At 42.4% G+C, this 24,786-nt stretch overlaps 1 protein-coding gene across 1 annotated transcript; it reads left to right on the top strand.

Annotated features, from left to right (window-relative positions):
• Positions 1–12,292: 12,292 nt before the first annotated feature.
• Positions 12,293–13,047, top strand: LOC140861136 (uncharacterized). The gene is made up of 2 exons (XM_073264145.1): positions 12,293–12,899; positions 12,956–13,047. Exons 1-2 carry the CDS (start codon positions 12,293–12,295, stop codon positions 13,045–13,047), a joined length of 699 nt encoding a protein of 232 aa, XP_073120246.1.
• The last annotated feature ends 11,739 nt before the right edge of the window (positions 13,048–24,786 follow it).

The following is a 24,786-nucleotide window of genomic DNA, read 5'->3' as shown; positions in this document are numbered from 1 at the left end:
GGGAAGCACCTGTATCTATCAAGACATGAGCAGAATGACCGAAAATCAAACAGTTACCTGCTATGACATCGTCAGGTGCTGCCTGAGCCTGATCCTCTATCAATGCAAAGACTCGTGCTTGCTGTCTCGGAGGCTGATTTGCACTAGAGCTACCTCCCTGTCTGTTCTGCTGTTGCTGGGGTTGGAAAGAGTGCACTGCAGACGACTGCCTCTCCGGCTGAGCTGCAGGTCTAGACAAACTCCCACTCTGAGCTCTATCTCTATTACGTTGAGGGCACACTTTAGAGAAGTGTCCCGGTTGCTGACATGTGTTACAATTGCCGAAGAATCCCACACACTGATCCGGTGAGTGTCTTCCTCCACATCAGATTCCCTTGCCTCAGATTTGCAAACTCTGCTCCCTTATCCTTACGATACGAGATAGGGAAAAACCGCTTATAAAACTCAGATTTAAAAAGAGTCCAAGTAACCTCTGTACCTCTACTCTCAAATGCTTTCTTTGTCATGATCCACCAGCTCTTAGCACCACCACGCAGCTGATTCGGCGGTCATCTGTGTAGTCAATGGAATCAAACAACTGATCCATATCATCCAACCAACTCTCACAGTCAACTGGATTTTCTGAACCCATCAACAATGGCGGATTGAACGACTGAAACCTCTTCAGCAAGGTTTCCATAGGTGTCGCTGAAGCATCCAACTGATCAACCTCAGTGCTAGCTTGCTCAGTCGCAGGGATAACTGGTGGTGTGTTTCTGTTTATCACTCGACGAGGATCCATCTGATAATCAAAGGTTAGGACACGAGATATCTCAATCGCTACAATCAGTGCCCTTACAACCGCTTGGAATACCGGATACCAGTCGGTAACAGAAATAGTTATATCTCAAGTAGATCATGCTTTATAAATTAAATTAAATCACATAACCATGTAATTCAATAATTCTCAATAATAAAGCATGCTCGCATGGAATTAAGTACATAGTTAAAATAATTCAAACACATGCGAGGAGCCAATACACACAGACTCGATCTACCCGCTCACTCTAGTTCGACCAAGAATCTTAACTCTCTGATACCACTTAATGTGAGACCTCGTTTCTAAACAACTAATATCAGACAACAAGCTATAAGTAATCAAGAACCCAATATATATATATATATTTTTTTTAAAAGGAGGCTCACGCGCCCGCGCTGACATCAGCGCGCCCACGCCTACGCCCCGCAAAACCCCACGCGCCCGCGCCAAAGGAAGCGCGCCCGCGCTCATACCTCGCAAAGAGGCCGCGCGCCCGCGCCGTCCCCTTGCCCAAAAAGGTTAAGGCACTGTAATAAACTCAATCAAAACCTAAACACTTGCATTAAGAGTATTTGACATTCCAATAACAATACAATAAAGGTTTAGGGAAGAGCAACATTCAATTCAATAGCACCTACATCGTTTCTTGCTTACAAAACATATACGAGAAGTTCGAATGACTAAACATGATCGCAAAACATAACTAGGTTGACATGCTCATTCGACTTCTAAACGAGTCTCACTTCTATCTCTTGCTCTGGACGCTAACCAGGTCTATGCTGACTTGATCCTGCCCTTCCTGTTGCCAAGTACACATACAAAACAAAGCAACAGCCGGATAACCGGTGAGAATGATAATCCCAGTAAAAGCAACATATCAAGTAATGAATATACAACATGCTATCAAACCACATATTCAAGTCGAAGTTAATGATATGCATGTCTTTAAAACCAGGATATCGATTCTGATAAACACGGGAGTATTGCTCTGCTTTTGGGATCCCGAGGATGAGATCACGTAACGACTCACCGACTCTCCCAATCGAGGTGGTGCCACGTATCCCACTCCTCTAGACTTTGAGCAACCATAATGAGTATGCTAGCACTAGGCGAAATACTACAACCTAGGCCACTCAATCATAGTTCCCAAACGTCTAACAAAAAGGGCGGTTCTGCCCGCTGAAATCAAAGTAGGCTCAAGATGAATTCATAACAGAAACATAAACATAAGCCACATAACAAAAACTCAATCAATCAACAATTACAAGTTTCACGTGCTAGAACAAGTATCAATGCAATATGTGATTTAAAAAGGGGAAACTCGAGAACCAACAGTCCCGAGTATGCTATCCCGCTACGATGACTGCTTTTACCTTTCAATGCAGTAGTTCCAACTCTGGATAAGCTACAACAAAAGGTTTAATCAACAACTAAACAATCCAACAACAAAGACAACGGTTCAAGGTAATCTCTTTACCGTTCTTCGTCCAATTCTCGACGACCAAATGCTGCTAACACAGGGCTTGACAACTCCAAACGAATCTGTTCAGATACAATCAAAGATCAATTACCATGATCGACTTACAAGCCAAGTTCAACAACTTCAAAAACGGTTCAAATCTCCAAAACTCAAACCGACGGCATAACGGCTATAACTGAACAAACCGACAACGCAGACAGCAGTTCAAAAGCGATATAACCTCATAAAAATTCTAAGACAACCAAAAAAAAGCAAACCCATCAATCTCAAAATCCACATTTTCGAAAATGGCTTCCAAAAATCATAACAAATCCGAACGTCGCTCTAATTCAAAACCGACAGATAATAAACAATCAGAACTCTGTAGAGAACAACATACTCGAATCTCAAATGATTCTAACTACATCCAAAAACTAGAATGTATCCGATCGTAGAAAAACTTACGATATAACGGAGCTCTCGCTGCAGTGATCGCTAAACTGCCTTCAGAAATAAATTCCAACGGCCGGATCGTGCTCGAACTGGAATCCCAAAGCTTGGAAAAGCTTGGAGGCGTGAGAATTGAGGGAGACGGCTTAAAGGGGATGAAGAAGACTTTTTCAACCAATTTCTAAGAGTAGATAATATATAAAATCCACAATTTGCGTTTTAGTCCCTGAAAAATCCAATTTTTGCAAAAAGGACCCTGATCAAAATCGAGTCGGCTCGTGAACTCTGTAATCTCCGATTAACTCAAATAACTCATTTAAGATAAAAATGGGGCGTTACAATGATTGATATGTATAGCTCTGTCACTACTGTGCTAGAAAACATGGTGAATGATGGGGCTTCTAATTCTATCCGTGGTGAAGCTAGTGGTTTGTTGATTGCGATGAAGTCTTTTGATTTCGTATTCATATTACACTTGATGCAGAAGATGATGGGGCTAACAAATCTGCTTTGTCGATCATTGCAAGAGAAATATCTGGATATTTTGAGTGCAATGGATTGTGTTTCAACTACTAAAACTTTACTGCATACTTTGAGAGAAGAAGGATTTGTTATCCTACTTATTTATGTGAAAGAAGTTTGTGTCAAGCATGATATTGAGATACCACACATGGAAGCTCGTTATAAATCTGGTACGGGTCGTTCTTGTCAACAAAAAGATTCAATCACAGTCAGGGGCGGAGCCACCCTAGGGGCTAGGGTGGGCTCCAGCCCCACCTAAATTAAAAAAAAAATATATTAGTACTTATGTATTATTTATAATATATTTGTAGCCCCACATCCATTCTTATATTTTCTCTCACATTCTCGGTTCTCCCGTATTCTCTCAAAAGTGTTTTGAAAAAAAAAGTTCTCATACCCTCTCTTTCTTTAATCAATCGATCGATTCGTCATATTTGGTAGCCAAAATTTATAATCGACCACATATTTGGAAAGCTCTCATTGTAAGCTATCGTTTGACACTACTTTTGTTAATAATTATTTTTTGCCCAACACAAGATTAAAAATAGGTGACCCAGATTTTGGTTGGATTGTTTTATTTTAGTTTTTCAATTACAAGAATGTAATGTTTTTAGATAATAGATTATTTGATAAATGATAGTAATTAAGTAATTAAATATCTTGAAAAAATTTTTTTACACAAAAGTGGGCCGATCGAACAGAAGGGTCAAGGGTTGGTTAATGGTTTGGGAATTGGGATGAAATATTTGTTGTTTTATATTGTTTTTTTTTCTTTTGTTATGAATTTGTATATATTGGTAGAACCGTATAAATTAAATGAAATATTTGTTTATCTTGTTTTTTTTTATTTTGTTCTAAAATTAAGGTAGTTTTTTGGTGGAATCTATATATTGTGTAAATCTAGATAGTGTTTGCTACACAAATAAACAAAAATAAAAAAAAGGCAGTGGTGGAATGTGTAGCGACCCATCCCGGATCCACTACCTAATCAGAGATAAGAGCATAATAAAACATGCATTAAATAACATCGCTGCGGAAGACTTAAATATAAAAAGACCGGCGAAATACAACCGGTTAAACAGATTCGATCATACAACCCAACCGAATAACTTTAAATAAAACCTACAGCTAATCCTGCTGTCTTCAAGGTCACTGATTTCTCCAAGCTCCTGGTGCTCAAACCCTGCACCTAAATCTGCCCCGTCGAATAGGGTGTCCAGATATACAGAAAAGACTGAACGTGAGCTCTAAGCTCAATACGCAAATACGGATAAACATACAAATATGATGCATGCAAATGACAGGGTATCCATATCTGGGATAACTGTATTCAAACTGCTCAGACTGGCGCCTGGAATATAAGCTCGTCACATCGGGGTAGCTAACCACTGTGTGCGACCACTCATTCCCAAATCCCGGACGCGGACCGCGGAGTCCTCTAGATATCAGTACCTAAGGGTACTCAATATCAAACGTCCTAACAGGGCTAAGCAACCCTAACTGGCTCATCTCGAAAGATATACAGATGTACAGGCACAAGATGATATGCACATGCCGCATAACAATAATAACATGCAAACACATAAATGCAACATATAAGCATGCATATCCGCTGGCAATCTCAGTCAGTACTTACGTACCTTTCTAAGGCAGTCCTAGTAGTCCCACTCTAGGTTCCAAGCCTATCATCAAGTCTACAATGCAAATACCCATGCATCATTCAATAAGCGCTAAAAGCCTTAACTAAGCTATTGCATACTCCTAAATAATTTAAGGAGACCATAGCTATACCTGCGTCCGTCGTCAGCCCACTGATGGCGACTATCCCGCAACTAGGGGCACACCCCTGCTGCAGCTCCACAGCCTCGAGCACTGCTCCGCTAAACGAGTACTGCTCAGCTACTATGTCAGACACTGTCTGACTATGCTAAAATATATTCTCTACTCCAACTCTAAAATAAGAGTACCCAAAGCCCTAAAATAGAGCTACTAGGCGAAGGAGAGGAACTCGAAATTGGCAAGAAATGAGGAGCTCGGACCTCATATTTATAGGCATCGATCGGAAGCTCCGTTCCTTGATTGGAAGCTCCGTTCGTTTAGATCGGAAGCTCCGTTCCCCGATCGGAAGTTCCGTTCGCTACGTGTCAATTCGGTCCACATGCAACCACACACCTGTCACCGACAGCCATCGGAAGCTCCGATCCTGATCGGACGTTCCGATCTCCCTGCTTCCGATGTGGTTCCGAACTCACCAAGATCGGAGGCTCCGATCCTGGATCGGTGGTTCCGATCCCACTCGAGTCATGAAACCCTCTAAGCCATTTTCGAGTGTCCTGGATCCATTTCTGAAATCCGTTAACCCTTCTGGAATTTCCTTAATCATGTTTTACTTAATCCCGACATGATTATACGATTTAATTACTCATTACTCATTAGTTTTGGATACGGGCCACTACATTCCCACCACCTTAAAAGGATTTCGTCCTCGAAATCTAAGGTAAACCTCGGAATATAGTACAAACCACTTGTCCAATTCAGTAATAGTTCCGGTTCCAAATATTGGGTCGAATAACCTTCGACAGACCCAATCCTTGATAAAATAGTGTAACACTATTGGCTACCGTCAGTTATCCATCGATAACCTCAACAACACGGCACCTTCGGTCCAAATTGCCCATTGAATCAGTCACACTGCCTACGAATCTTAGCAATGACACCCTTGCTAAGATAGTAATTAATCAGCAGTTATCTATAGATATGTACGAACTCCATCGCAGTCCAACTAGAGAACAAGATACAACACATTGTATCTCACTGGTCTAACGGTAACATCTCATCTCTTGATGTTATCGAAAAGCCCTAAACAATCGACCTAGATTCAACTCTCGGTCAAATCCTAGATATCCTTTTTCCAAGAACTCGTGTGAGTTACTTTTTATCACGAAGGATAAAATATATTTTCCAAAACAGTACCTTATGCGAATAGAAATGGCAGCTACCGGCCACCCGCTCGCAGAGCAATCGCACCACTGCACGCGACTCTAACCATTTGAAATCCTTAGAATAATTGCGATAAACCTTGATCCGAATCTCGCCATCGTAGATAGCATCTACTCGATTACATTAGTCATCCTGCCATGGATAACAACAAAATCCTGACAATTCCTGGCGTCATAGTATGTACTTTCAGTACTCACCCTGCCATTGGCCAACAAATGTTCCCAAAGAACAACAACTAGCAAACAAAGATTACTAACCCCAATTGTGATAAGATCCTTATACACAATTTCTTGTCTAAAAGCATTCTTCGAGGTCGTCGTCTCGAAATTCACTAACATCATGCTGAAGCTCCCAGATGGACCACACCATCCTCAGCAGTAGTCTCAATCAGATGTTTACTTCCATATCCGAACTAGAGATAGTATCAACGAAAACGATTCCGGTTAATCCTATTCCAGATAACCAAACCCTTGGCTCCCTAGCGGGGATAACCAAACTGATTTACCGCGATCCCGCACAGAATCTATCAATACGGATGGCAATTACGTTATCAAATCCTTTCAATGACACAGCATATCAGAACGCACTGGGATATCAGTGACAACAATCCTGCCAGACTCAGAAACACAAGTCTCAGCTGTTGTCTCATCCCATGAAACAACTAATGCTATCATGCTAATGCTCATTGAAATCCAAAAGCACTTGTCGAATTACCGCTCAAGAACAACTCTTGAGAAATCTGCTGGAAGCACCCAAGCTGATCATTCCGACTAACAGTCTCCAAAATTCGTTCACTGACAACCCTGGAACAATCACTGAATCCTTTTTCCGCAACTGAATTAATCATTGCTAAAACCAAGCAATGTTCAGATCAAAATCCGTCACTGGTAGCCAAAGCAACGTTACCAACAACTACGATCGCAAAAGAAAACTAATGACCACTTTCGTGATCCGCAGAATCCAAAAGTCTCGATTCCCGCATCCCTGGAGATTCCTTAGCGACTAAAGAATTTCTTAAATGCACTTGAATCGCTATATCATAGCATACCATACTTAAGTACTATTCCAGCACTTCTTGATTCACTATATCCCAATCAGTACCAATTGGAATATTCTGATCAATCAAGTTGATCTACTGTAGCTCTTGTTATGCCTGACGATACAAATTCTAATCAGACAATCACAGATCAAAGAAAAATCCCATGGCCGATCACTATCAATGATCTCAATGCCACACGTCCGCAGATTCCAAATACTTGAAATCAAAAGAATCACAGCTAATTCAATCACTCATCTTTGACAGAGTCAGACAACAGTTACAAGTAGTCACTAGTGTTAAACCTGCACCAGTCTAGACATACTATCCACTGTCTATCTTCATCCAAGATGATCATAAGGACTTGTTCAACTCAAGCCGCAATACAAGTCCGAATGATTTCAACTATCGTTGAACATACTCCTGATAATTATATCTCTTGCTAAGACTGCAACAAATCGAGACTGAGGTTGCTTGCCGCGGTGTCCCACCTGAAATCACCACCAAGTGTACACTGGCATAAATCACGCTATCCTCACGCCTCAAATCGTCATGTACAATCCTTAGCATCGGATATAATCTATCACTGAAGGAAACCATCAATGCTGAAAGAAATACTAATCCTCGAGTCAAACGTTATAGGAAGTTCACAAACCAAACTCCTAGTTAGCCCCTATCACCAGAGCATCCAAACACCGACTAGATCCACTAGTCTAGCAGCAACCAATAGTCTAAAACTATATGCTCAGAGTACGCACTTGTCAAGGAAATCCCTCCAAGACTGGTCCTTATGACAAAATCCAAAGCAACATCTCTGACGACAGTCAGACGATATCTAAACCACAGATACTTAACCAGCCAATATCTCTGACGACAGTCAGACGATATCTAAACCACTGATACCTAACCAAGGCAACTAATCCAAATTCATACCCCGTTGTGACTGTTACCACAACTCTAGACTAGTAGCCTTCCCACCGCCAATCCTGAAGCACGAAGGCTTCCAGACATTCTCCAAAGTACTAAAGACTCCCAGAGTAACATTGGCATAGGGTCGCGCTCCATCATGTCTAGTCATGGTCATAGTCCACAACTCTCGGTATATATATACTCGACTTGGTATCCCGATGAAATCCCATCATCACGAAGTCTCAACCTATGAAGGTTAATCAAGTTATTGATCTACGGAAATCACCTAGAACGAAACTCAAAATTCCAAAACAAGATCAATAATCCCATGCCCCCAGATGAATCACCTCATCAATGGCACTAACCCAGTCAAATGACTAAATAGGTCAATCCTAGGAAAACACCTAGACTAACCACACTTCAATTCGTTACCGCTGGCTTACCCAAAATCCATGAGCTAACCTAGTTGATTACCAATCAACTAATTCCAAGCCAAACTTTATAAAATTACTTGCAATCAATCACGAATTGCTGAATAAATAAAACATGTATCATTACTTCAAGTTATGTACAATTTTCTTTATTACAATCCCATGTAATACATACAGTATTCAAAATACAACAAATGTACATCCAATAACTTGAACTGATACAACCACATTCTGACGATTTATTACAACTGAAATACTGTTTACAACTACAACAATACAGTATTTAAAATCATCAAATCTTGTCTTCGTTCCTTGAGCATGAAGCTTCCCATCGACACACGCATCGATACAAGCATACTCTCGTCCAAGTCTCTCTACATGTCCTCCCGCGAAGAACTCCGGAGAAATGGCACGTAATAGCTAACCAGCTATGCTCTGCGTCAGTGCATGTCGGTCGATTTCTTTTGCTCGCGATCTACCATCAGCGTTCTTCTTGTATCCGAATCATGCTTTTGAACATGAAGTTTCCCGTATGCCTAACAAAAGCATCAATGCAAGCATACCGGAAAAACCATGTTTTGCATGAGTTTACAGACCTTACGCTAGGAACCTGCCATGCCTTAGGCTCTCGAAGCATTCCCTGGTAAAGATCTATCTGACAATCTCTCCAACTACGAGTGGAGAATATTCGAGGACTGGAACCACATGGATTATTAAACACCATTCGTTCCAAAAAGCCCTCAGAGGTATCTGACGCGATATACTCGATCTTCTCTTCCAGTCTTCCTTGGCTGGAATGCATATATTCTTCGATCAACATCCCAATGCATCGAATGATGAACTGTCCACAGCAGTCAGTCTATCTATCGATATGCTACTACTGGTGTTCTCATCACTGTTGCATTCCTTATAGTAAAGACTTATGTCGCAAACCTCGGCAATGAAGAACCAAATCTTCTTTCGCTGGGCCTCAATCAATCCTACAAGGATAATCAAGAAGTCTTATTATCAATTTCCTAAGTCCCTTGCATGCATTGCTCTGATACCAATAAATGTAGCGACCCATTCCGGATCCACTACCTAATCAGAGATAAGAGCATAATAAAACATGCATTAAATAACATCGCTGCAGAAGACTTAAATATAAAAAGACCGGCGGAATACAACCGGTTAAACAGATTCGATCATACAACCCAATCGAATAACTTAAATAAAACCTACAGCTAATCCTGCTGTCTTCAAGGTCACTGATTTCTCCAAGCTCCTGGTGCTCAAACCCTGCACCTAAATCTGCCCCGTCGAATAGGGTGTCCAGATATACAGAAAAGACTGAACGTGAGCTCTAAGCTCAATACGCAAATACGGATAAACATACAAATATGATGCATGCAAATGACAGGGTATCCATATCTGGGATAACTGTATTCAAACTGCTCAGACTGGCGCCTGGAATATAAGCTCGTCACATCGGGGTAGCTAACCACTGTGTGCGACCACTCATTCCCAAATCCCGGACGCGGACCGCGGAGTCCTCTAGATATCAGTACCTAAGGGTACTCAATATCAAACGTCCTAACAGGGCTAAGCAACCCTAACTGGCTCATCTCGAAAGATATACAGATGTACAGGCACAAGATGATATGCACATGCCGCATAACAATAATAACATGCAAACACATAAATGCAACATATAAGCATGCATATCCGCTGGCAATCTCAGTCAGTACTTACGTACCTTTCTAAGGCAGTCCTAGTAGTCCCACTCTAGGTTCCAAGCCTATCATCAAGTCTACAATGCAAATACCCATGCATCATTCAATAAGCGCTAAAAGCCTTAACTAAGCTATTGCATACTCCTAAATAATTTAAGGAGACCATAGCTATACCTGCGTCCGTCGTCAGCCTACTGATGGCGACTATCCCGCAACTAGGGGCACACCCCTGCTGCAGCTCCACAGCCTCGAGCACTGCTCCGCTAAACGAGTACTGCTCAGCTACTATGTCAGACACTGTCTGACTATGCTAAAATATATTCTCTACTCCAACTCTAAAATAAGAGTACCCAAAGCCCTAAAATAGAGCTACTAGGCGAAGGAGAGGAACTCGAAATTGGCAAGAAATGAGGAGCTCGGACCTCATATTTATAGGCATCGATCGGAAGCTCCGTTCCTTGATCGGAAGCTCCGTTCGTTTAGATCGGAAGCTCCGTTCCCCGATCGGAAGTTCCGTTCGCTACGTGTCAATTCGGTCCACATGCAACCACACACCTGTCACCGACAGCCATCGGAAGCTCCGATCCTGATCGAACGTTCCGATCTCCCTGCTTCCGATGTGGTTCCGAACTCACCAAGATCGGAGGCTCCGATCCTGGATCGGTGGTTCCGATCCCACTCGAGTCATGAAACCCTCTAAGCCATTTTCGAGTGTCCTGGATCCATTTCTGGAATCTGTTAACCCTTCTGGAATTTCCTTAATCATGTTTTACTTAATCCCGACATGATTATACGATTTAATTACTCATTACTCATTAGTTTTGGATACGGGCCACTACAGAATGAGAGTAGAAACATTCTTTTATTTTTATAATTGATGATTGTATTAGGATTTTTTATGATCGAAATTTGGTTTTTTTAAATGCTCATTCAAATATTTTTTCTAAGATTTGTTTGTGCTAATTGAATATTGTATAATCATGTATTAAATTAATTCTCATTGTTTACATTTTTGTTATTTTGATAGATTATAAAGGAACTCAAATGAAGAAGAGAAGAACTATCTATTTATTTTCTAAACCAAAAGAGCAAACATCGACAAGTCAGGAGCATTCTCCGTCCAGTACTGTCATCCCAAATCCCAGTGATCAACAACCGAACAAATCTCCTAGAACTGATATTGATGTGAGTACCGTTGAACCTGATCCGGCATTACGTACTCCGATATGGAAATATCATGTTAATCAAATGGATGAAATCAGACGAGCTTATATCAAGATGGGGCCATATCAACCTATTAAGAATGAGTATCCTCCGACCAAATTTGGAAGTCAAAATCGACGGTTCCAAAGTCATTGGTTTAAGAAATTTACTTGGTTAGAGTATTCTACTTCGAAAGATGCTGCATTTTGTTTTTCGTGTTTTTTGTTTGAACATAAAAATCCTCGCAATTCTGCATTTACGATAGATGGATACAAATATTGGAAGCGAGTTAATGATGGGGATAGATGTGCATTTTTAATGCATATAGGATGCAATACTTCACCACATAAAAAGGCTATGGAATATCTTAATAATTTGATGAATATACCTTGTCATATTGACAAAGTGATAAATGCACAATCTTCAGAAGAAAAGCAGAAGAACAGATTGCGTCTTACAGCAACTATTGAAAGCATTCGATGGCTTACTTTGCAAGCATGTGCACTTAGAGGGCATGACGAATCTCTAGCTTCTAAAAATCGTAGAAATTTTATCGATATGATAAAATTTATGGGAAAAATGAATGAGAGTATCGGGGACATCATCTTAGAGAAAGCTCCAAAGAATGCAAAATATACTTCACCAGATATTCAGAAAGATATTTTGAATATTATTTCCAACCAATTGAGAACCAAGATTCGAAAAGAAATTGGGGATGCAAAATTCTGCATTTTAGTTGATGAAGCAAGAGATGCATCTAACAAGGAGCAGATGGCAATTGTATTAAGATTTGTAGACATTGATGGATTTTTAAGAGAGCGGTTCTTTTCCATTGTACATGTAACAGATACAACTGCTGCAAAACTTAAGAAAGAAATATCTGATTCTCTTGGTCGTTATGACTTGCATATCCACAACATGCAGGGACAGGGATATTATGGAGCTAGCAATATGCGCGGTTCTTGGAATGGATTACAAGGTCTTTTCTTGAGGGATTGTTCATGTGCATATTATGTACATTGTTTATCTCATCGGCTCCAACTAGCATTAACTGGAGCTGCTAAAAAAGAGGTATCCATTTGGTTATTCTTTTCAAAATTGAATTCCATTTGTAATCTCATCAATGCATCTCCTAAACGCCAAGCTGAGTTACATTCTGCTCAAAGAATTGAAGTTGCACATATTGTAGCTACTGGTGAACGTGATACTGGTAGAGGATGTAATCAAATTGGAAATTTATTACGGCCTGGAAAGACTCATTGGAGTTCTAATTTTGACTCACTTTGTAGCATGATTGATATGTATAGCTCTGTCACTACTGTGCTAGAAAACATGGTGAATGATGGGGCTTCTAATTCTATCCGTGGTGAAGCTAGTGGTTTGTTGATTGCGATAAAGTCTTTTGATTTCGTATTCATATTACACTTGATGCAGAAGAGGATGGGGCTAACAAATCTGCTTTGTCGATCATTGCAAGAGAAATCTGTGGATATTTTAAGTGCAATGGATTGTGTTTCAACTACTAAAACATTAATGCATACTTTGAGAGAAGAAGGATTTGTTATCCTACTTAGTTATGTGAAACAAGTTTGTGTCAAGCATGATATTAAGATACCACACATGGAAGCTCGTTATAAATCTGGTAGGGGTCGTTCTTGTCAACAAAAAGATTCAATCACAGTTCAACACCACTATCAATTTGATGTATTTACAGCTGCAATAGATTTTCAAGTTGAAGAGCTTAATAATAGATTCAATGATGAGACAGTTGAACTTCTTAAACTTAGTTGTGCTTTGGACCCTAAAGAAAACTTCAAGTTTCTTAATGTTGATCATGTTTATCGACTCGCTGAAAAATTCTACTCTCTTGATTTCGATGCACAAGATTTGCATCACTTGAGATTGCAATTGGATCACTATAAACTTGATGTTGTTGGCCATGAAAGATTTCAGAATTTATCATATATTTCTGAATTGTGTCGAAGATTGGTTGAGACAAACAAGTCAGAAACCTACAATTTGATTGACAGGTTATTTTTTCATGTGTTATACTTTATATTTACATCATAGCTACATTGTTTACTTATATATTAATCTAATATGTTTATTTAATTGATAGGTTGATTCGTCTTGTTTTAACTCTCCCAGTTTCTACTGAAACAACAGAACGGGCATTTTCAGCAATGAAACTTGTTAAAACAGCTCTTCGAAATAAGATGGAAGCAGAGTTCTTCGCAGATTCTATGGTTATCTACATTGAACGGGATTTGGTCGAAAAAATTGATAACGATTTAATCATTCTTGAGTTTGATTCTAAGAAGAATCGAAGAGCGCACCTCTAGTAGTGTTTTAGCTCTCTTTTTTGAAGGTATTAAATATTTGCATTTTTTCGTTACATGTCATAAAGTTAATATCAACATATTTTTTTAATTATTTATTTATTTTGTCAATACATTTCAGTACGGAACGGAGCCAGCCCCAGGTATTTTTGAATCCTGACTGTAGTAGCCCAGTTCAAATATACAAGATTAATTGGTTATTTATATTTTATTAACAAGAGCACAAGTTAAGATCAAGAACACATGACATGAGTAGCTCGGGTTGGTCATGAGTAGCTCGGGTCGGTCATGGTTGTTCAACTATAGCTCGGGCATTGAGCTAGAGCTCGGGCTTGGAGCTAGGGCTCGGGAATGTGTTTGTTCTTTGCTCGGGTCGGGGCTTAGGGTGCTCAAGAAAGTGATGTGCAAGGCCAGGGTAGTGTTCGATCATGGAAAGAACACATGGTATTCAGGTCGGGAATGGACACGTGGCTGGAGCTAAAACACAATTAGTGTCCTGCTAGGTATCATGCACTCGATTGACACCTGTCCCAGCTCATCCTCTATAAATAGGAGTTGAGAGTTCGGTCATTTGTACACCATTTCATCTCACTTCTTAGTTCTACTCGGATCAAAGAGTAGCTCGGGATCTCGGGAGTTCGGGAAGGAGTAGCTCGGGGCTTGACCAGGAGCAGTTCAAGTCGGGCTTGATCAGGAGCAGTTCAGGTCGGGCTTGAAGAGAGAGGTCAGGTCGGGTCAGTCTTGAGACCAGGTCGGGTCGGGACTTGGACTAAGGCAGCTAGGGGTTGTCTTTTTCCAGCTTAGTTCAGACTTCGGTGTTAGGTACGATAGTACTGTTCGAGATATCCTGACTGAGTATGCATGTATTATGTGACTGCATGATTTATATGTCATTGATTTATGCTGCATTTATCTGCATATTGAGCTATCTCCTTTGAGATGTATATTAGTAGGGTTGTACCCTATCTTGTTAGTGGATGGACTTCCATCGATTTGGGTCCGGAATATCCACTGGTATATTGGTATGGGAGCCACCTTCTGCAGCGATGGCACATCGTGCTACATACCAGGGCCCGGCTGTCTCTATTATCTGATCTTTGACCTCGAGTTACAGGGAGTTCACTTTGCATGCATGTATACTCATACTCTCGTACTGAGCGTTTTATGCTCACGTCTCGTACTTTGTGTTTTTGGACATTCTATTCCATGGGGCAGGTTTGCGATTGGACGAGGCGGGTGGTTCCAGGAGGGGCTAGGCAGTGGTTGGTCAGCTGGAGCTTCGCTAAGGTTTTTATTTCTGTTGTTATCGGATTGATACAACTTTTCGATATGGTTGTATAATCTAATTGGATTTTTACAGATTCCTTGCCTTGGGATTGTAGTATTTGTAATGTTTCCGCAGTTTATTCTGATATCTGTTTAATTAAGTTAATTGCATGCCTAAGTTCTGTTTAGTAGGTGATCCGGGTAAGGGTCACTACATTTATGGTATCAGAGCATGCATAGTTTTCTTGGGATTTAGATTTTTCATAAGATAACCGTGAGGTAATTTGTGTAGATGGCAGATCGTGACGATCAGAGCAGCCATGGCAGTGTAGGTGGACGCTGGGGAGACGATGACCGAGAGCATCGTCGTGAGCGCCATCATCATCGCCCTGATGATCAGCGTTTTAGCGTACGCCGATTTCTTCCGTTGGGTCCTAAGCCCTTGGTTGGAGGTGAGTCTCTGGAGGATGCGGAGAATTGGTTAGACCGCATGGAGATGACTTTTCAGACGTTCCGTTGCACTGAGGAGCAGAAGATGGAGACGCTGGGATATCCTCTGGAAGGGCGATCCTGAAAGTGGTGGAGGTTCACTTCTGCACCGTTCGTCACGGCTAGAGGGGTTGCTACTTGGGCTGAGTTCCGCACAGCTTTTCAGAAGCTGTATTTTCCTCCTGCACTCCGTCAGGCGAAGGCAGGTGAATTACTGAGTCTGCGACAGGGTGCCATGTCTATTGACGAGTACCAGCAGAAGTTCTTTGATCTTCTATCCTATTGTCCCGAGATTTCTGACAGCTCGGAGATGAAGTATAACCTGTTCCTTCAGGGTCTCAACCCTGAGATTCATGACCATGTGGCGGTTGGAGATGACATGTCCTACGAGGGTTTGGTGAGCCGTTGTCATCAGGCAGAGGACAGCATTCGGAGGAACCGATCTTTCTCTCAGTCCAGGCCTGCTAGTTCTTTGGGTCCCCGTGCTCAGTCTTTCAAGAAGTCTGGATCTACTTCTTCTTCCTCTGGTTCCGCTGGTGTTATCCGTTTTGGGAAGAAGGAGAAGTGTGATCATTGTAGGAAGAACCATCCGTCAGACAAGTGTCGTAGAGTTTTTGGAGCTTGTTTTCATTGTGGAGAGGTGGGTCATCTCCGGAGAGATTGTCCACTATCTGGGGGAGGCGGTTCTGGTTCTGGATCAGGTTCTCAGGCCACCGTTCAGCAGAGGTCGCAGGGACAGCCTGCTGTGAGTTCTCACTTGAGGCCGCGGGCTTCTGGCCAGGTGTTTGCCTTGAGGCACGACCAGGCCGTGGAGGAGAATGAGAAGGTCATTGCAGGTACATTCCTGTTATATGGTTTACCTGCTCTTGTACTCATTGACACTGGTGCATCTCATTCCTTCATTTCTGCACGTTTTGTTAAGAGGCATAAGTTACCTTACATTGCACTAGACGTAGTACTTTCTGTTTCTACTCCGACGGGTCAGTCTGCTTTGGCCAAGCGTCTAGTGATGGGTTGCCCTTTAGAATTCGAGGGTAATATTCTGATTGCGAATCTCATGGTTCTTGCGATGGACGACTTTGATTGCATTCTGGGAATAGATATGTTGACTACCTATCAAGCTTCAGTGGACTGCTATCAGAGATTAGTACACTTTCATCCAGAGGGGAGTGATAGCTGATTTTTCTATGGTGAGGGAGCGCGACCCCCGATGCCTTTGGTATCTGCTTTGAGAGCCTGTCGAGCTCTAGAGTCTGGCGGGGAAGGTTACCTCATGTATGCAATTTATTTGTCCGCTGAAAGCGTAGGGATAGAGAGCATTCCGGTCGTGAATGAATTTCCAGATGTATTTCCAGATGAGATTCCGGGTTTACCTCCTGTTTGGGAAGTCGAGTTTGGCATAGAGTTGATGCCAGGTACTTCGCCTATTTCTCAAGCACCATATCGTCTGGCTCCGTCAGAGATGCGTGAGTTGAAGTATCAGCTACAGGATCTTTTGGACAAGGGGTACATTCGTCCTAGTGTATCTTCTTGGGGAGCTCCTGTTCTCTTCGTGAAGAAGAAGGATGGGTCGATGCGGCTGTGCATTGACTATCGTCAGTTGAACCGAGTTACTGTGAAGAACAAGTATCCTTTGCCTCGTATCGATGACTTGTTTGATCAGTTGCAGGGTACTTCAGTCTATTCCAAGATTGACTTGAGATCTGGGTATCATCAGATGAGAGTCCAAGATCAGGACGTAGCCAATACAGCATTCCGTACTCGCTATGGGCATCACGAGTTTCTAGTGATGCCATTTGGTTTGACTAATGCGCCGGCTATATTTATGGATCTGATGAACCGTGTCTTCAGGGAGTACTTGGATAAGTTTGTCGTGGTCTTCATTGACGACATTCTGGTGTATTCGCGTAATGAGGACGAGCATGTTTCTCACTTATGGGTGGTACTGCAGACTCTTCAGGACGAGCAGTTGTACGCCAAGTTGAGTAAGTGCGAATTTTGGATGGATCGAGTGGTCTTTCTTGGCCATATCATATCCATGGAAGGGATTTCTGTCGATCCGAGCAAGATTAAGGCTGTGCTTAATTGGTCACGTCCGACGACAGTTGCTGAGATCCGTAGTTTTCTGGGTCTAGCAGGGTATTATCGTCGTTTCATTCTAAATTTCTCTCAGTTAGCTCGACCTTTAACGCAGCTTACCCGCAAGGGTGTGGATTTCGAGTGGTCCTCCAAGTGCGAGGAGAACTTATGTGAGCTTCGATGACGGTTGACTTCTGCGCCAGTGTTGGCATTGCCGTCAGGATCTGGAGGGTATGTGGTGTACACTGATGCTTCTCTTCAGGGGTTAGGTTGTGTCCTGTCTCAGAATGGGCATGTGATCGCATACGCTTCTAGACAGCTGAAGCTTCACGAGGATAATTATCCGGTTCATGATTTGGAGTTGGCAGCGATTGTGTTTGCTTTGAAGATCTGGCGTCATTATCTGTATGGCGAGAAATTTGAGATCTTCACCGACCACAAGAGTCTCAAGTATTTGTTCACTTAGGCAGAGTTGAACATGAGGCAGAGACGTTGGATGGACTTGCTTAAAGACTATGATTGTGAGATTAAGTATCATCCGGGAGCTGCTAATCTCACTGCTAATGCCTTGAGTCGCAAGGTGCGTCTTTCCGCACTGCAGACTTGTTCGATGTCTAGTGCGATCGAGGATTGTTGTTCTTCAGGGTATACCTTCAAGCACAAGAAAGGTATGCAGTGTATCAAGATATTTGCAATTTTATCTGAGCCAACTTTGTATTCGCGAATTCGAGATGCTCAGATGTCTGATTTGAAGACCCAACGTTTGGCTCGCCTAGCCAACGAGGGTAGTACGTCTGGATTTCACTATCAGTCAGATGGTTTTATGTGTTTTTCTGGTAGGCTTGTGAGTCCGGAGGATGAAGAGTTGCGAGATGATATTTTGTCTCAGGCGCATCGCACTAAGTTGAGCATTCATCTAGGGAGCAACAAGATGTACAAGGATCTACGTACTCGTTTTTGGTGGAGAGGAATGAAACGCAGTGTGTATCAGTATGTTTCGAGATGCTTGGTTTGTCAGCAGGTCAAGGCAGAACACCGACGACCTGGAGGTTTGCTTCACAGTCTGCCTATTCCTGAGTGAAAATGGGAGTTGATCACGATGGATTTTGTGACCCATTTGCCAATGACCTCGAGGAACTGTGATGCTATCTGGGTGGTGGTAGACCTACTCACCAAGTCAGCATATTTCATTGCCTATAGCCGAGAGTATTCTGTGGATCGTATGGCGCGGTTGTACATTCAGGAGATCGTTCGACTTCATGGAGTGCCTGTGAGCATTGTCAGTGATCGAGACCCCAGGTTTACTTCTAGGTTCTGGGGGAGTGTTCAGAGTGCGATGGGTACTACTCTAAGTTTGAGTACTGCTTATCACCCGAAGACAGATGGTCAGTCAGAGCGCACTATCCGTACTTTGGAGGATATGCTTCGAGCGTGCACTATGGACTTTGGTTCAACCTGGCAAGATCATTTGCCTTTGATTGAGTTCGCGTACAACAACAACTATCATACTAGTATTGGTATAGCACCTTTTGAGGCATTGTACGGGCGACGTTGTCGTACTCCACTCTTTTGGGAAGAAGTGGGGGAGAGACAGGCTGAGGGACCGGAGTTTATCCAACAGGCGGTAGACATTGTTGATCAGATCAAGAAACGGATTAAGACTGCATAGGATCGTCAGGCCAGCTATGCTAACACCAAGCGTAGGCCTTTGCAGTTCGATTTCGGGGAGAAAGTATTTCTGAGAGTGTCACCTTTTCGCAAAATTTTCAAATTTGGCCTTAAGGGCAAGTTGTCTCCCAGGTTTATCGGTCCGTTTAAAATCTTGGAGAGCATTGGCGATTTGGCTTATCGACTAGCTTTGCCACCGCTTCTTTTCAGTATTCACGATGTGTTCCACGTATCGCTGTTGCGACGGTATGTGGCGGATGAGTCTCATATTCTGCAGCGGTCTGAGGTTCAGGTGAGCAAGGATTTGACCTATGTTGAGAAACCTATTCGTATCCTGGATCATAAGGATAAGGTTTTGCGGAACAAAGTCATTCCTCTGGTTTTAGTTCAGTGGCAGTGTCGAGGCACTGAGGAAGCTACTTGGGAACTCGAAGACTGGATGCGCACAGAATATCCTGAGTTATTTTTATTTCATTTTTGAGTTGTATTCAGTTGTAAACGTTTGATTAGAATAAAGAATGTTTCTGATTTCTGTATTACATTCAGTACTTAAGATCTTATTTCGAGGATGAAATATCTTAAGTGGGGGAGAATGTAGTAGCCCAGTTCCAATTTACAAGATTAATTGGTTATTTATATTTTATTAACAAGAGCACAAGTTAAGATCAAGAACACATGACATGAGTAGCTCGGGTCGGTCATGGTTGTTCAACTATAGCTCGGGTATTGAGCAAGAGCTCGGGCATTGAGCTAGAGCTCGGGCTTGGAGCTAGGGCTCGGGAATGTGTTTGTGCTTGGCTCGGGTCGGGGCTTAGGGTGCTCAAGAAAGTGATGTGCAAGGCCAGGGTAGTGTTCGGTCATGGGAAGAACACATGATATTCAGGTCGGAAATGGACACGTGGCTGGAGCTAAAACACGATTAGTGTCCTGCTAGGTGTCATGCACTCGATTGATACCTGTCCCAGCTCATCCTCTATAAATAGAAGTTGAGAGTTCGGTCATTTGTACACCATTTCATCTCACTTCTTAGTTCTACTCGGATCAAAGAGTATCTCGGAAGCTCGGGAGTTCGGGAAGGAGTAGCTTGGGGCTTGACCAGGAGCAGTTCAGGTCGGGCTTGACCAGGAGCAGTTTAGGTCGGGCTTGAAGGGAGAGGTCAGGTCGGGTCAGTCTTGAGACCAGGTCGGGTCGGGACTTGGACCTAAGGCAGCTAGGGGTTGTCTTCTTCCAGCTTAGTTCAGACTTCGGTGTTAGGTACGATAGTACTATTCGAGATATCCTGAATGAGTATGCATGTATTATGTGACTGCATGATTTATAAGTCATTGATTTATGCTGCATTCATCTGCATATTGAGCTATCTCCTTCGAGATGTATATTAGTAGGGTTGTACCCTATCCTGTTAGTGGATGGACTTCCATCGATTTGGGTCCGGCATATCCACTGGTATATTGGTATGGGAGCCACCTCCTGCAGCGACGGCACAGCGTGCTACATACCAGGGCCCGGTCTATCTCTGTTATCTGATCTTTGACCTCGAGTTATAGGGAGTTCACTTTGCATGTGTGAGACCTCGTTTCTAAACAACTAATATCGGACAACAATCGATAAGTAAACAAGAAACCAAGATGAGAAGCAACCAATTATATATATATATATTTTTTTTTTAAGGAAGGCTCGCGCGCCCGCGCCGATGCTGCGCAAAAACCAGCGCGCCCGCTCTCTAAGTAAGAGCGCCCGCGCCCTTACCTCGCAAAGAGGCCGCGCGCCCGCGCCGTCCTCTCTCCCAGAAAAGCTAAGGCACCGAAATAAACTCAACACAACCTAAACACTTGCATTAAAAGTATTTGACATGCCAATAACAATACAAGTAAGGTTTAGGAAAGAGAAACATTCAATTTGGTAGTACCTACATCGTTTCTTGCTTACAAAACAAATACGAGAAGTTCGAATGACTAAACATGTTCGCAAAACATAACTAGGTTGACATGCTGATTCGACTTCTAAACGAGTCTCACTTCTATCCCTTGCTCTTGACGCTAACCAGGTCTATGCTGACTTGATCCTGCCCTTCCTGTTGCCAAGTACACATACAAAATAAAGCAACAGCCGGATACACCGGTGAGAATGATAATCCCAGTAAAAGCAACATATCAAGTAATACAACAATAAACATGATTTCAAGACAACAACACAATCAATAGCAACGTAATGAAATGCATGTCTTTAAACCGGGATATCAAATTTGATAAACAAAGGATTGCTGTTGTGCTTTTGGGATCCCGAGGATGAGATCATGTGACGACTCACCGACTCTTCCGATCGAGGTGGTGCCACATATCTCACTCCTCTAGACTTTGAGCAACCATAATGAGTATGCTAGCACTAGGCGATACGACTACGACCTAGGCCACTCAATCATAGTTCCCACACGTCCAAACAAAAAGGGCGGTTCTGCCCGCTGAATCAACGTAGGCTCAAGATGAATGCATAACAGAAACATAAAACATAAGCCACATAGTCAAAAGCAAAATCAATCAACAAGACACAAGTTTCTCATGCTAGAACAAGTGTAGATGCAATATGTGATTTGAAAGGGAAACTGGAGAACCAACTATCCCGAGTATGCTATCCCGCTACGATGACTGCTTTTACCTTACAATGTCGTAGATCCAACTCCGGACAAGCTACAACAAAAGATTGTATCAACAACTATACAACCTAAACAACAAACAACGGTTCAAGGAAATCTCTTTACCGTTCTTCGTCCAACTCTCGATGAACAATGCTGCTAACACAGGCTCGACAAACTCCAACAAATCTATACGAATACAAGAGTTGATCAACAACCATGATCACTCACAAGCCAAAGCTTCAATCAATACAAAAATGGTTCGAAATCTCCAAAACTCAAACCGACGGCATAACGACTATAAACTGAACAAACCGGAAACGCAGACAGCAGTTCAATACCGATATAACCTCATATCAATGCCCAAAACAACAATAACAAAGCAACCCATCAATCTCAAAATCCAAATTTTTGAAAATGGCTTCCAAAAATCATAACAAATCCGAACGTCGCTCTAATTCAAAAGCAACAGATAATAAACGATCAGAAATCTGTCTAGAACAACATACTCAAATCTCGAATGATTCTAACAACATCCAAAAACTAGAATGTATCCGATCGTAGAAGAACTTACAAAATAACAGATCTCTCACTGCAGTGATCGATAATCTGCCTTCAGAAATAAATTCCAACGGCCGGATCGAGCTCGGACTGAAATCTGGAAGCTTGGAAAAGCTTGGAGGCGTCTTCAATGGTGCTTCTCGGTTGGGAGGAAGATGAGGGAAGACTTCCCAATCAATACTAAGAGTAGATAATATATAAAATCCACAATTTGCATTTTAGTCCCTGAAAAATCCAATTTTTGCAAAAAGGACCCTGATCAAAATCAAGTCAGCTCGTGAACTCTGTAATCTCTGATTAACTCAAATAAACTCATTTAAGATAAAAACGGGGCGTTACAATTCTTCCCCACTAAGAAGAGATTTCGTCCTCGAAATCAACAAGAATCACAACTCATAAGATAGAATAAAGAACTAAAGACAGTAAGAAGAACTCACGTCATCCGAATAACTCCGGAAATCGCTGTCTCATGCCAGATTCTGTCTCCCAAGTCGCTTCCTCGACTCTGTGACGGCTCCACTGCACTTTCACTAACGGGATCGACTTGGTTCTGAGTTGTTTCTCCTTCCGATCAAGGATCTGAAGCGGTCGCTCAAAGTAGCTCAGAGTCTCGTCTAACTCGGCTTCGTCAGGTTGAAGAATATGAGAATGATCTGGATGATACTTTCGCAGCATAGAGGCGTAAAAAACGTCATGAATACTAGATAAAAACGGAGGAAGTGAAAGTCTTTAGGCAAGATCTCCTATCTTCTCGAGAATCTCATACGGCCCGATAAATCTCGGACATAACTTCCCTCTCTTACCGAATCTGACAGTGCCTCTGAACGGAGAAATCTTCAGAAAGACTCGGTCTCCCTGATCAAAACTCAGAGGTCTACGCCTGACATTCGCATACTTTGCCTGTCTATCTTGAGCTGACTTCATTCTGGTCTGAATGATCTTAACCTCCTCTGCCATATCTCTAAGCATCTCCGGTCCCAAATCTGGTGACTTGGACAAATCATCCCAAAACAACGGAGATCGGCACTTTCTACCATACAAAGCCTCAAAAGGCGCCATACCGATACTCGCTTGGAAGCTGTTGTTGTAAGAAAACTCGACAAGAGGCAAAGAATCCTGCCAACTAGTGCCAAAGTCTAGCACTACCGCTCGCAGCATATCCTCTAACATGTGGGTAGTCCGCTCTGACTGTCCATCAGTCTGAGGATGATAAGCTGTTCTCAGATGCAATCGAGTACCAAGTGCCCCCTGAAGACTGTGCCAGAAGTGCGAAGTGAATCTAGGATCTCTGTCTGAAACGATCGAATTCGGCACACCATGAAATCTCACAACATTGCTAACATACAACTCAGCCATCTGATCATGACGATACGTCATCCTGTATGGAATAAAACACGCAGACTTCGTCAATCGGTCGATCACTACCCAAATGGCATTGCATCCTCGAACGGATCGTGGTAGCTTCGTCACGAAATCCATGGAAATGTGATCCCACTTCCATTCAGGAACAGATAGACTGTGCAACAGACCTCCTGGTCGCTTCCGTTCTGCTTTAACTTGATGACAGTTCAAACACCGAGATACGAACCTCGCAACATCGCTCTTCATTCTCTTCCACCAGAACTGGTTCTTCAGGTCGTTGTACATCTTACGACCTCCAGGATGAATACTAAACCGACTGCAATGAGCCTCTCGAAGAATACGCTGCCTCAACTCCGAAATATTAGGCACAACAATACGGTTATTCACAAACAAAACGTCATCTCTAACCTGAAATTCAGACTGATGCCCAGATCTGAATTTCTCTACTGAAACCTGAATGCTCGGCTCAGACTTCTGTGCTTCTCTGATTGCAACAAACAACTCCGGTTCGGCTTGAATAGCAAACACTCTGATAGTCTCCCTATCTGTTTCAAACTCTAAACTAGAAGTGCAACAATCTTCGATCAACTGAGAAACACAAATAGTAGAAAGAGATAAAGAACAAACCTTTCGGCTCAAGGCATCTGCAACTGCATTCGACTTTCCCGGATAATACTTGATTTCACAGTCGATATCATTCAACAGATCTAACCATCTTCTCTGTCTCATATTCAGCTCTGACTGCGAAAACAAGTACTTAAGGCTCTTATGGTCAGAAAAGATCTCGAAAGACTCACCATATAGATAGTGACGCCAGATCTTCAGAGCAAAGACGATCGCGGCTAGTTCAAGATCATGAACCGGATAAC

Source organism: Henckelia pumila, chromosome 4 (assembly GCF_033568475.1).
Source record: "Henckelia pumila isolate YLH828 chromosome 4, ASM3356847v2, whole genome shotgun sequence".
NCBI lineage: Eukaryota > Viridiplantae > Streptophyta > Magnoliopsida > Lamiales > Gesneriaceae > Henckelia > Henckelia pumila.
Note: the sequence above shows the minus strand (reverse complement) of the source record. Positions and strands in the feature narration are given on the sequence as shown.

What these genes read in the sequence shown, in the direction of transcription:
- LOC140861136 (XM_073264145.1), top strand. Translation starts at nt 12,293, where the DNA reads ATGGCAATTGTATTAAGATTTGTAGACATTGATGGATTTTTAAGAGAG. An exon ending in TATCCGTGGTGAAGCTAGTG is followed by an intron (nt 12,900 to 12,955) that starts GTTTGTTGATTG and finishes CACTTGATGCAG; the next exon opens with AAGAGGATGGGGCTAACAAA.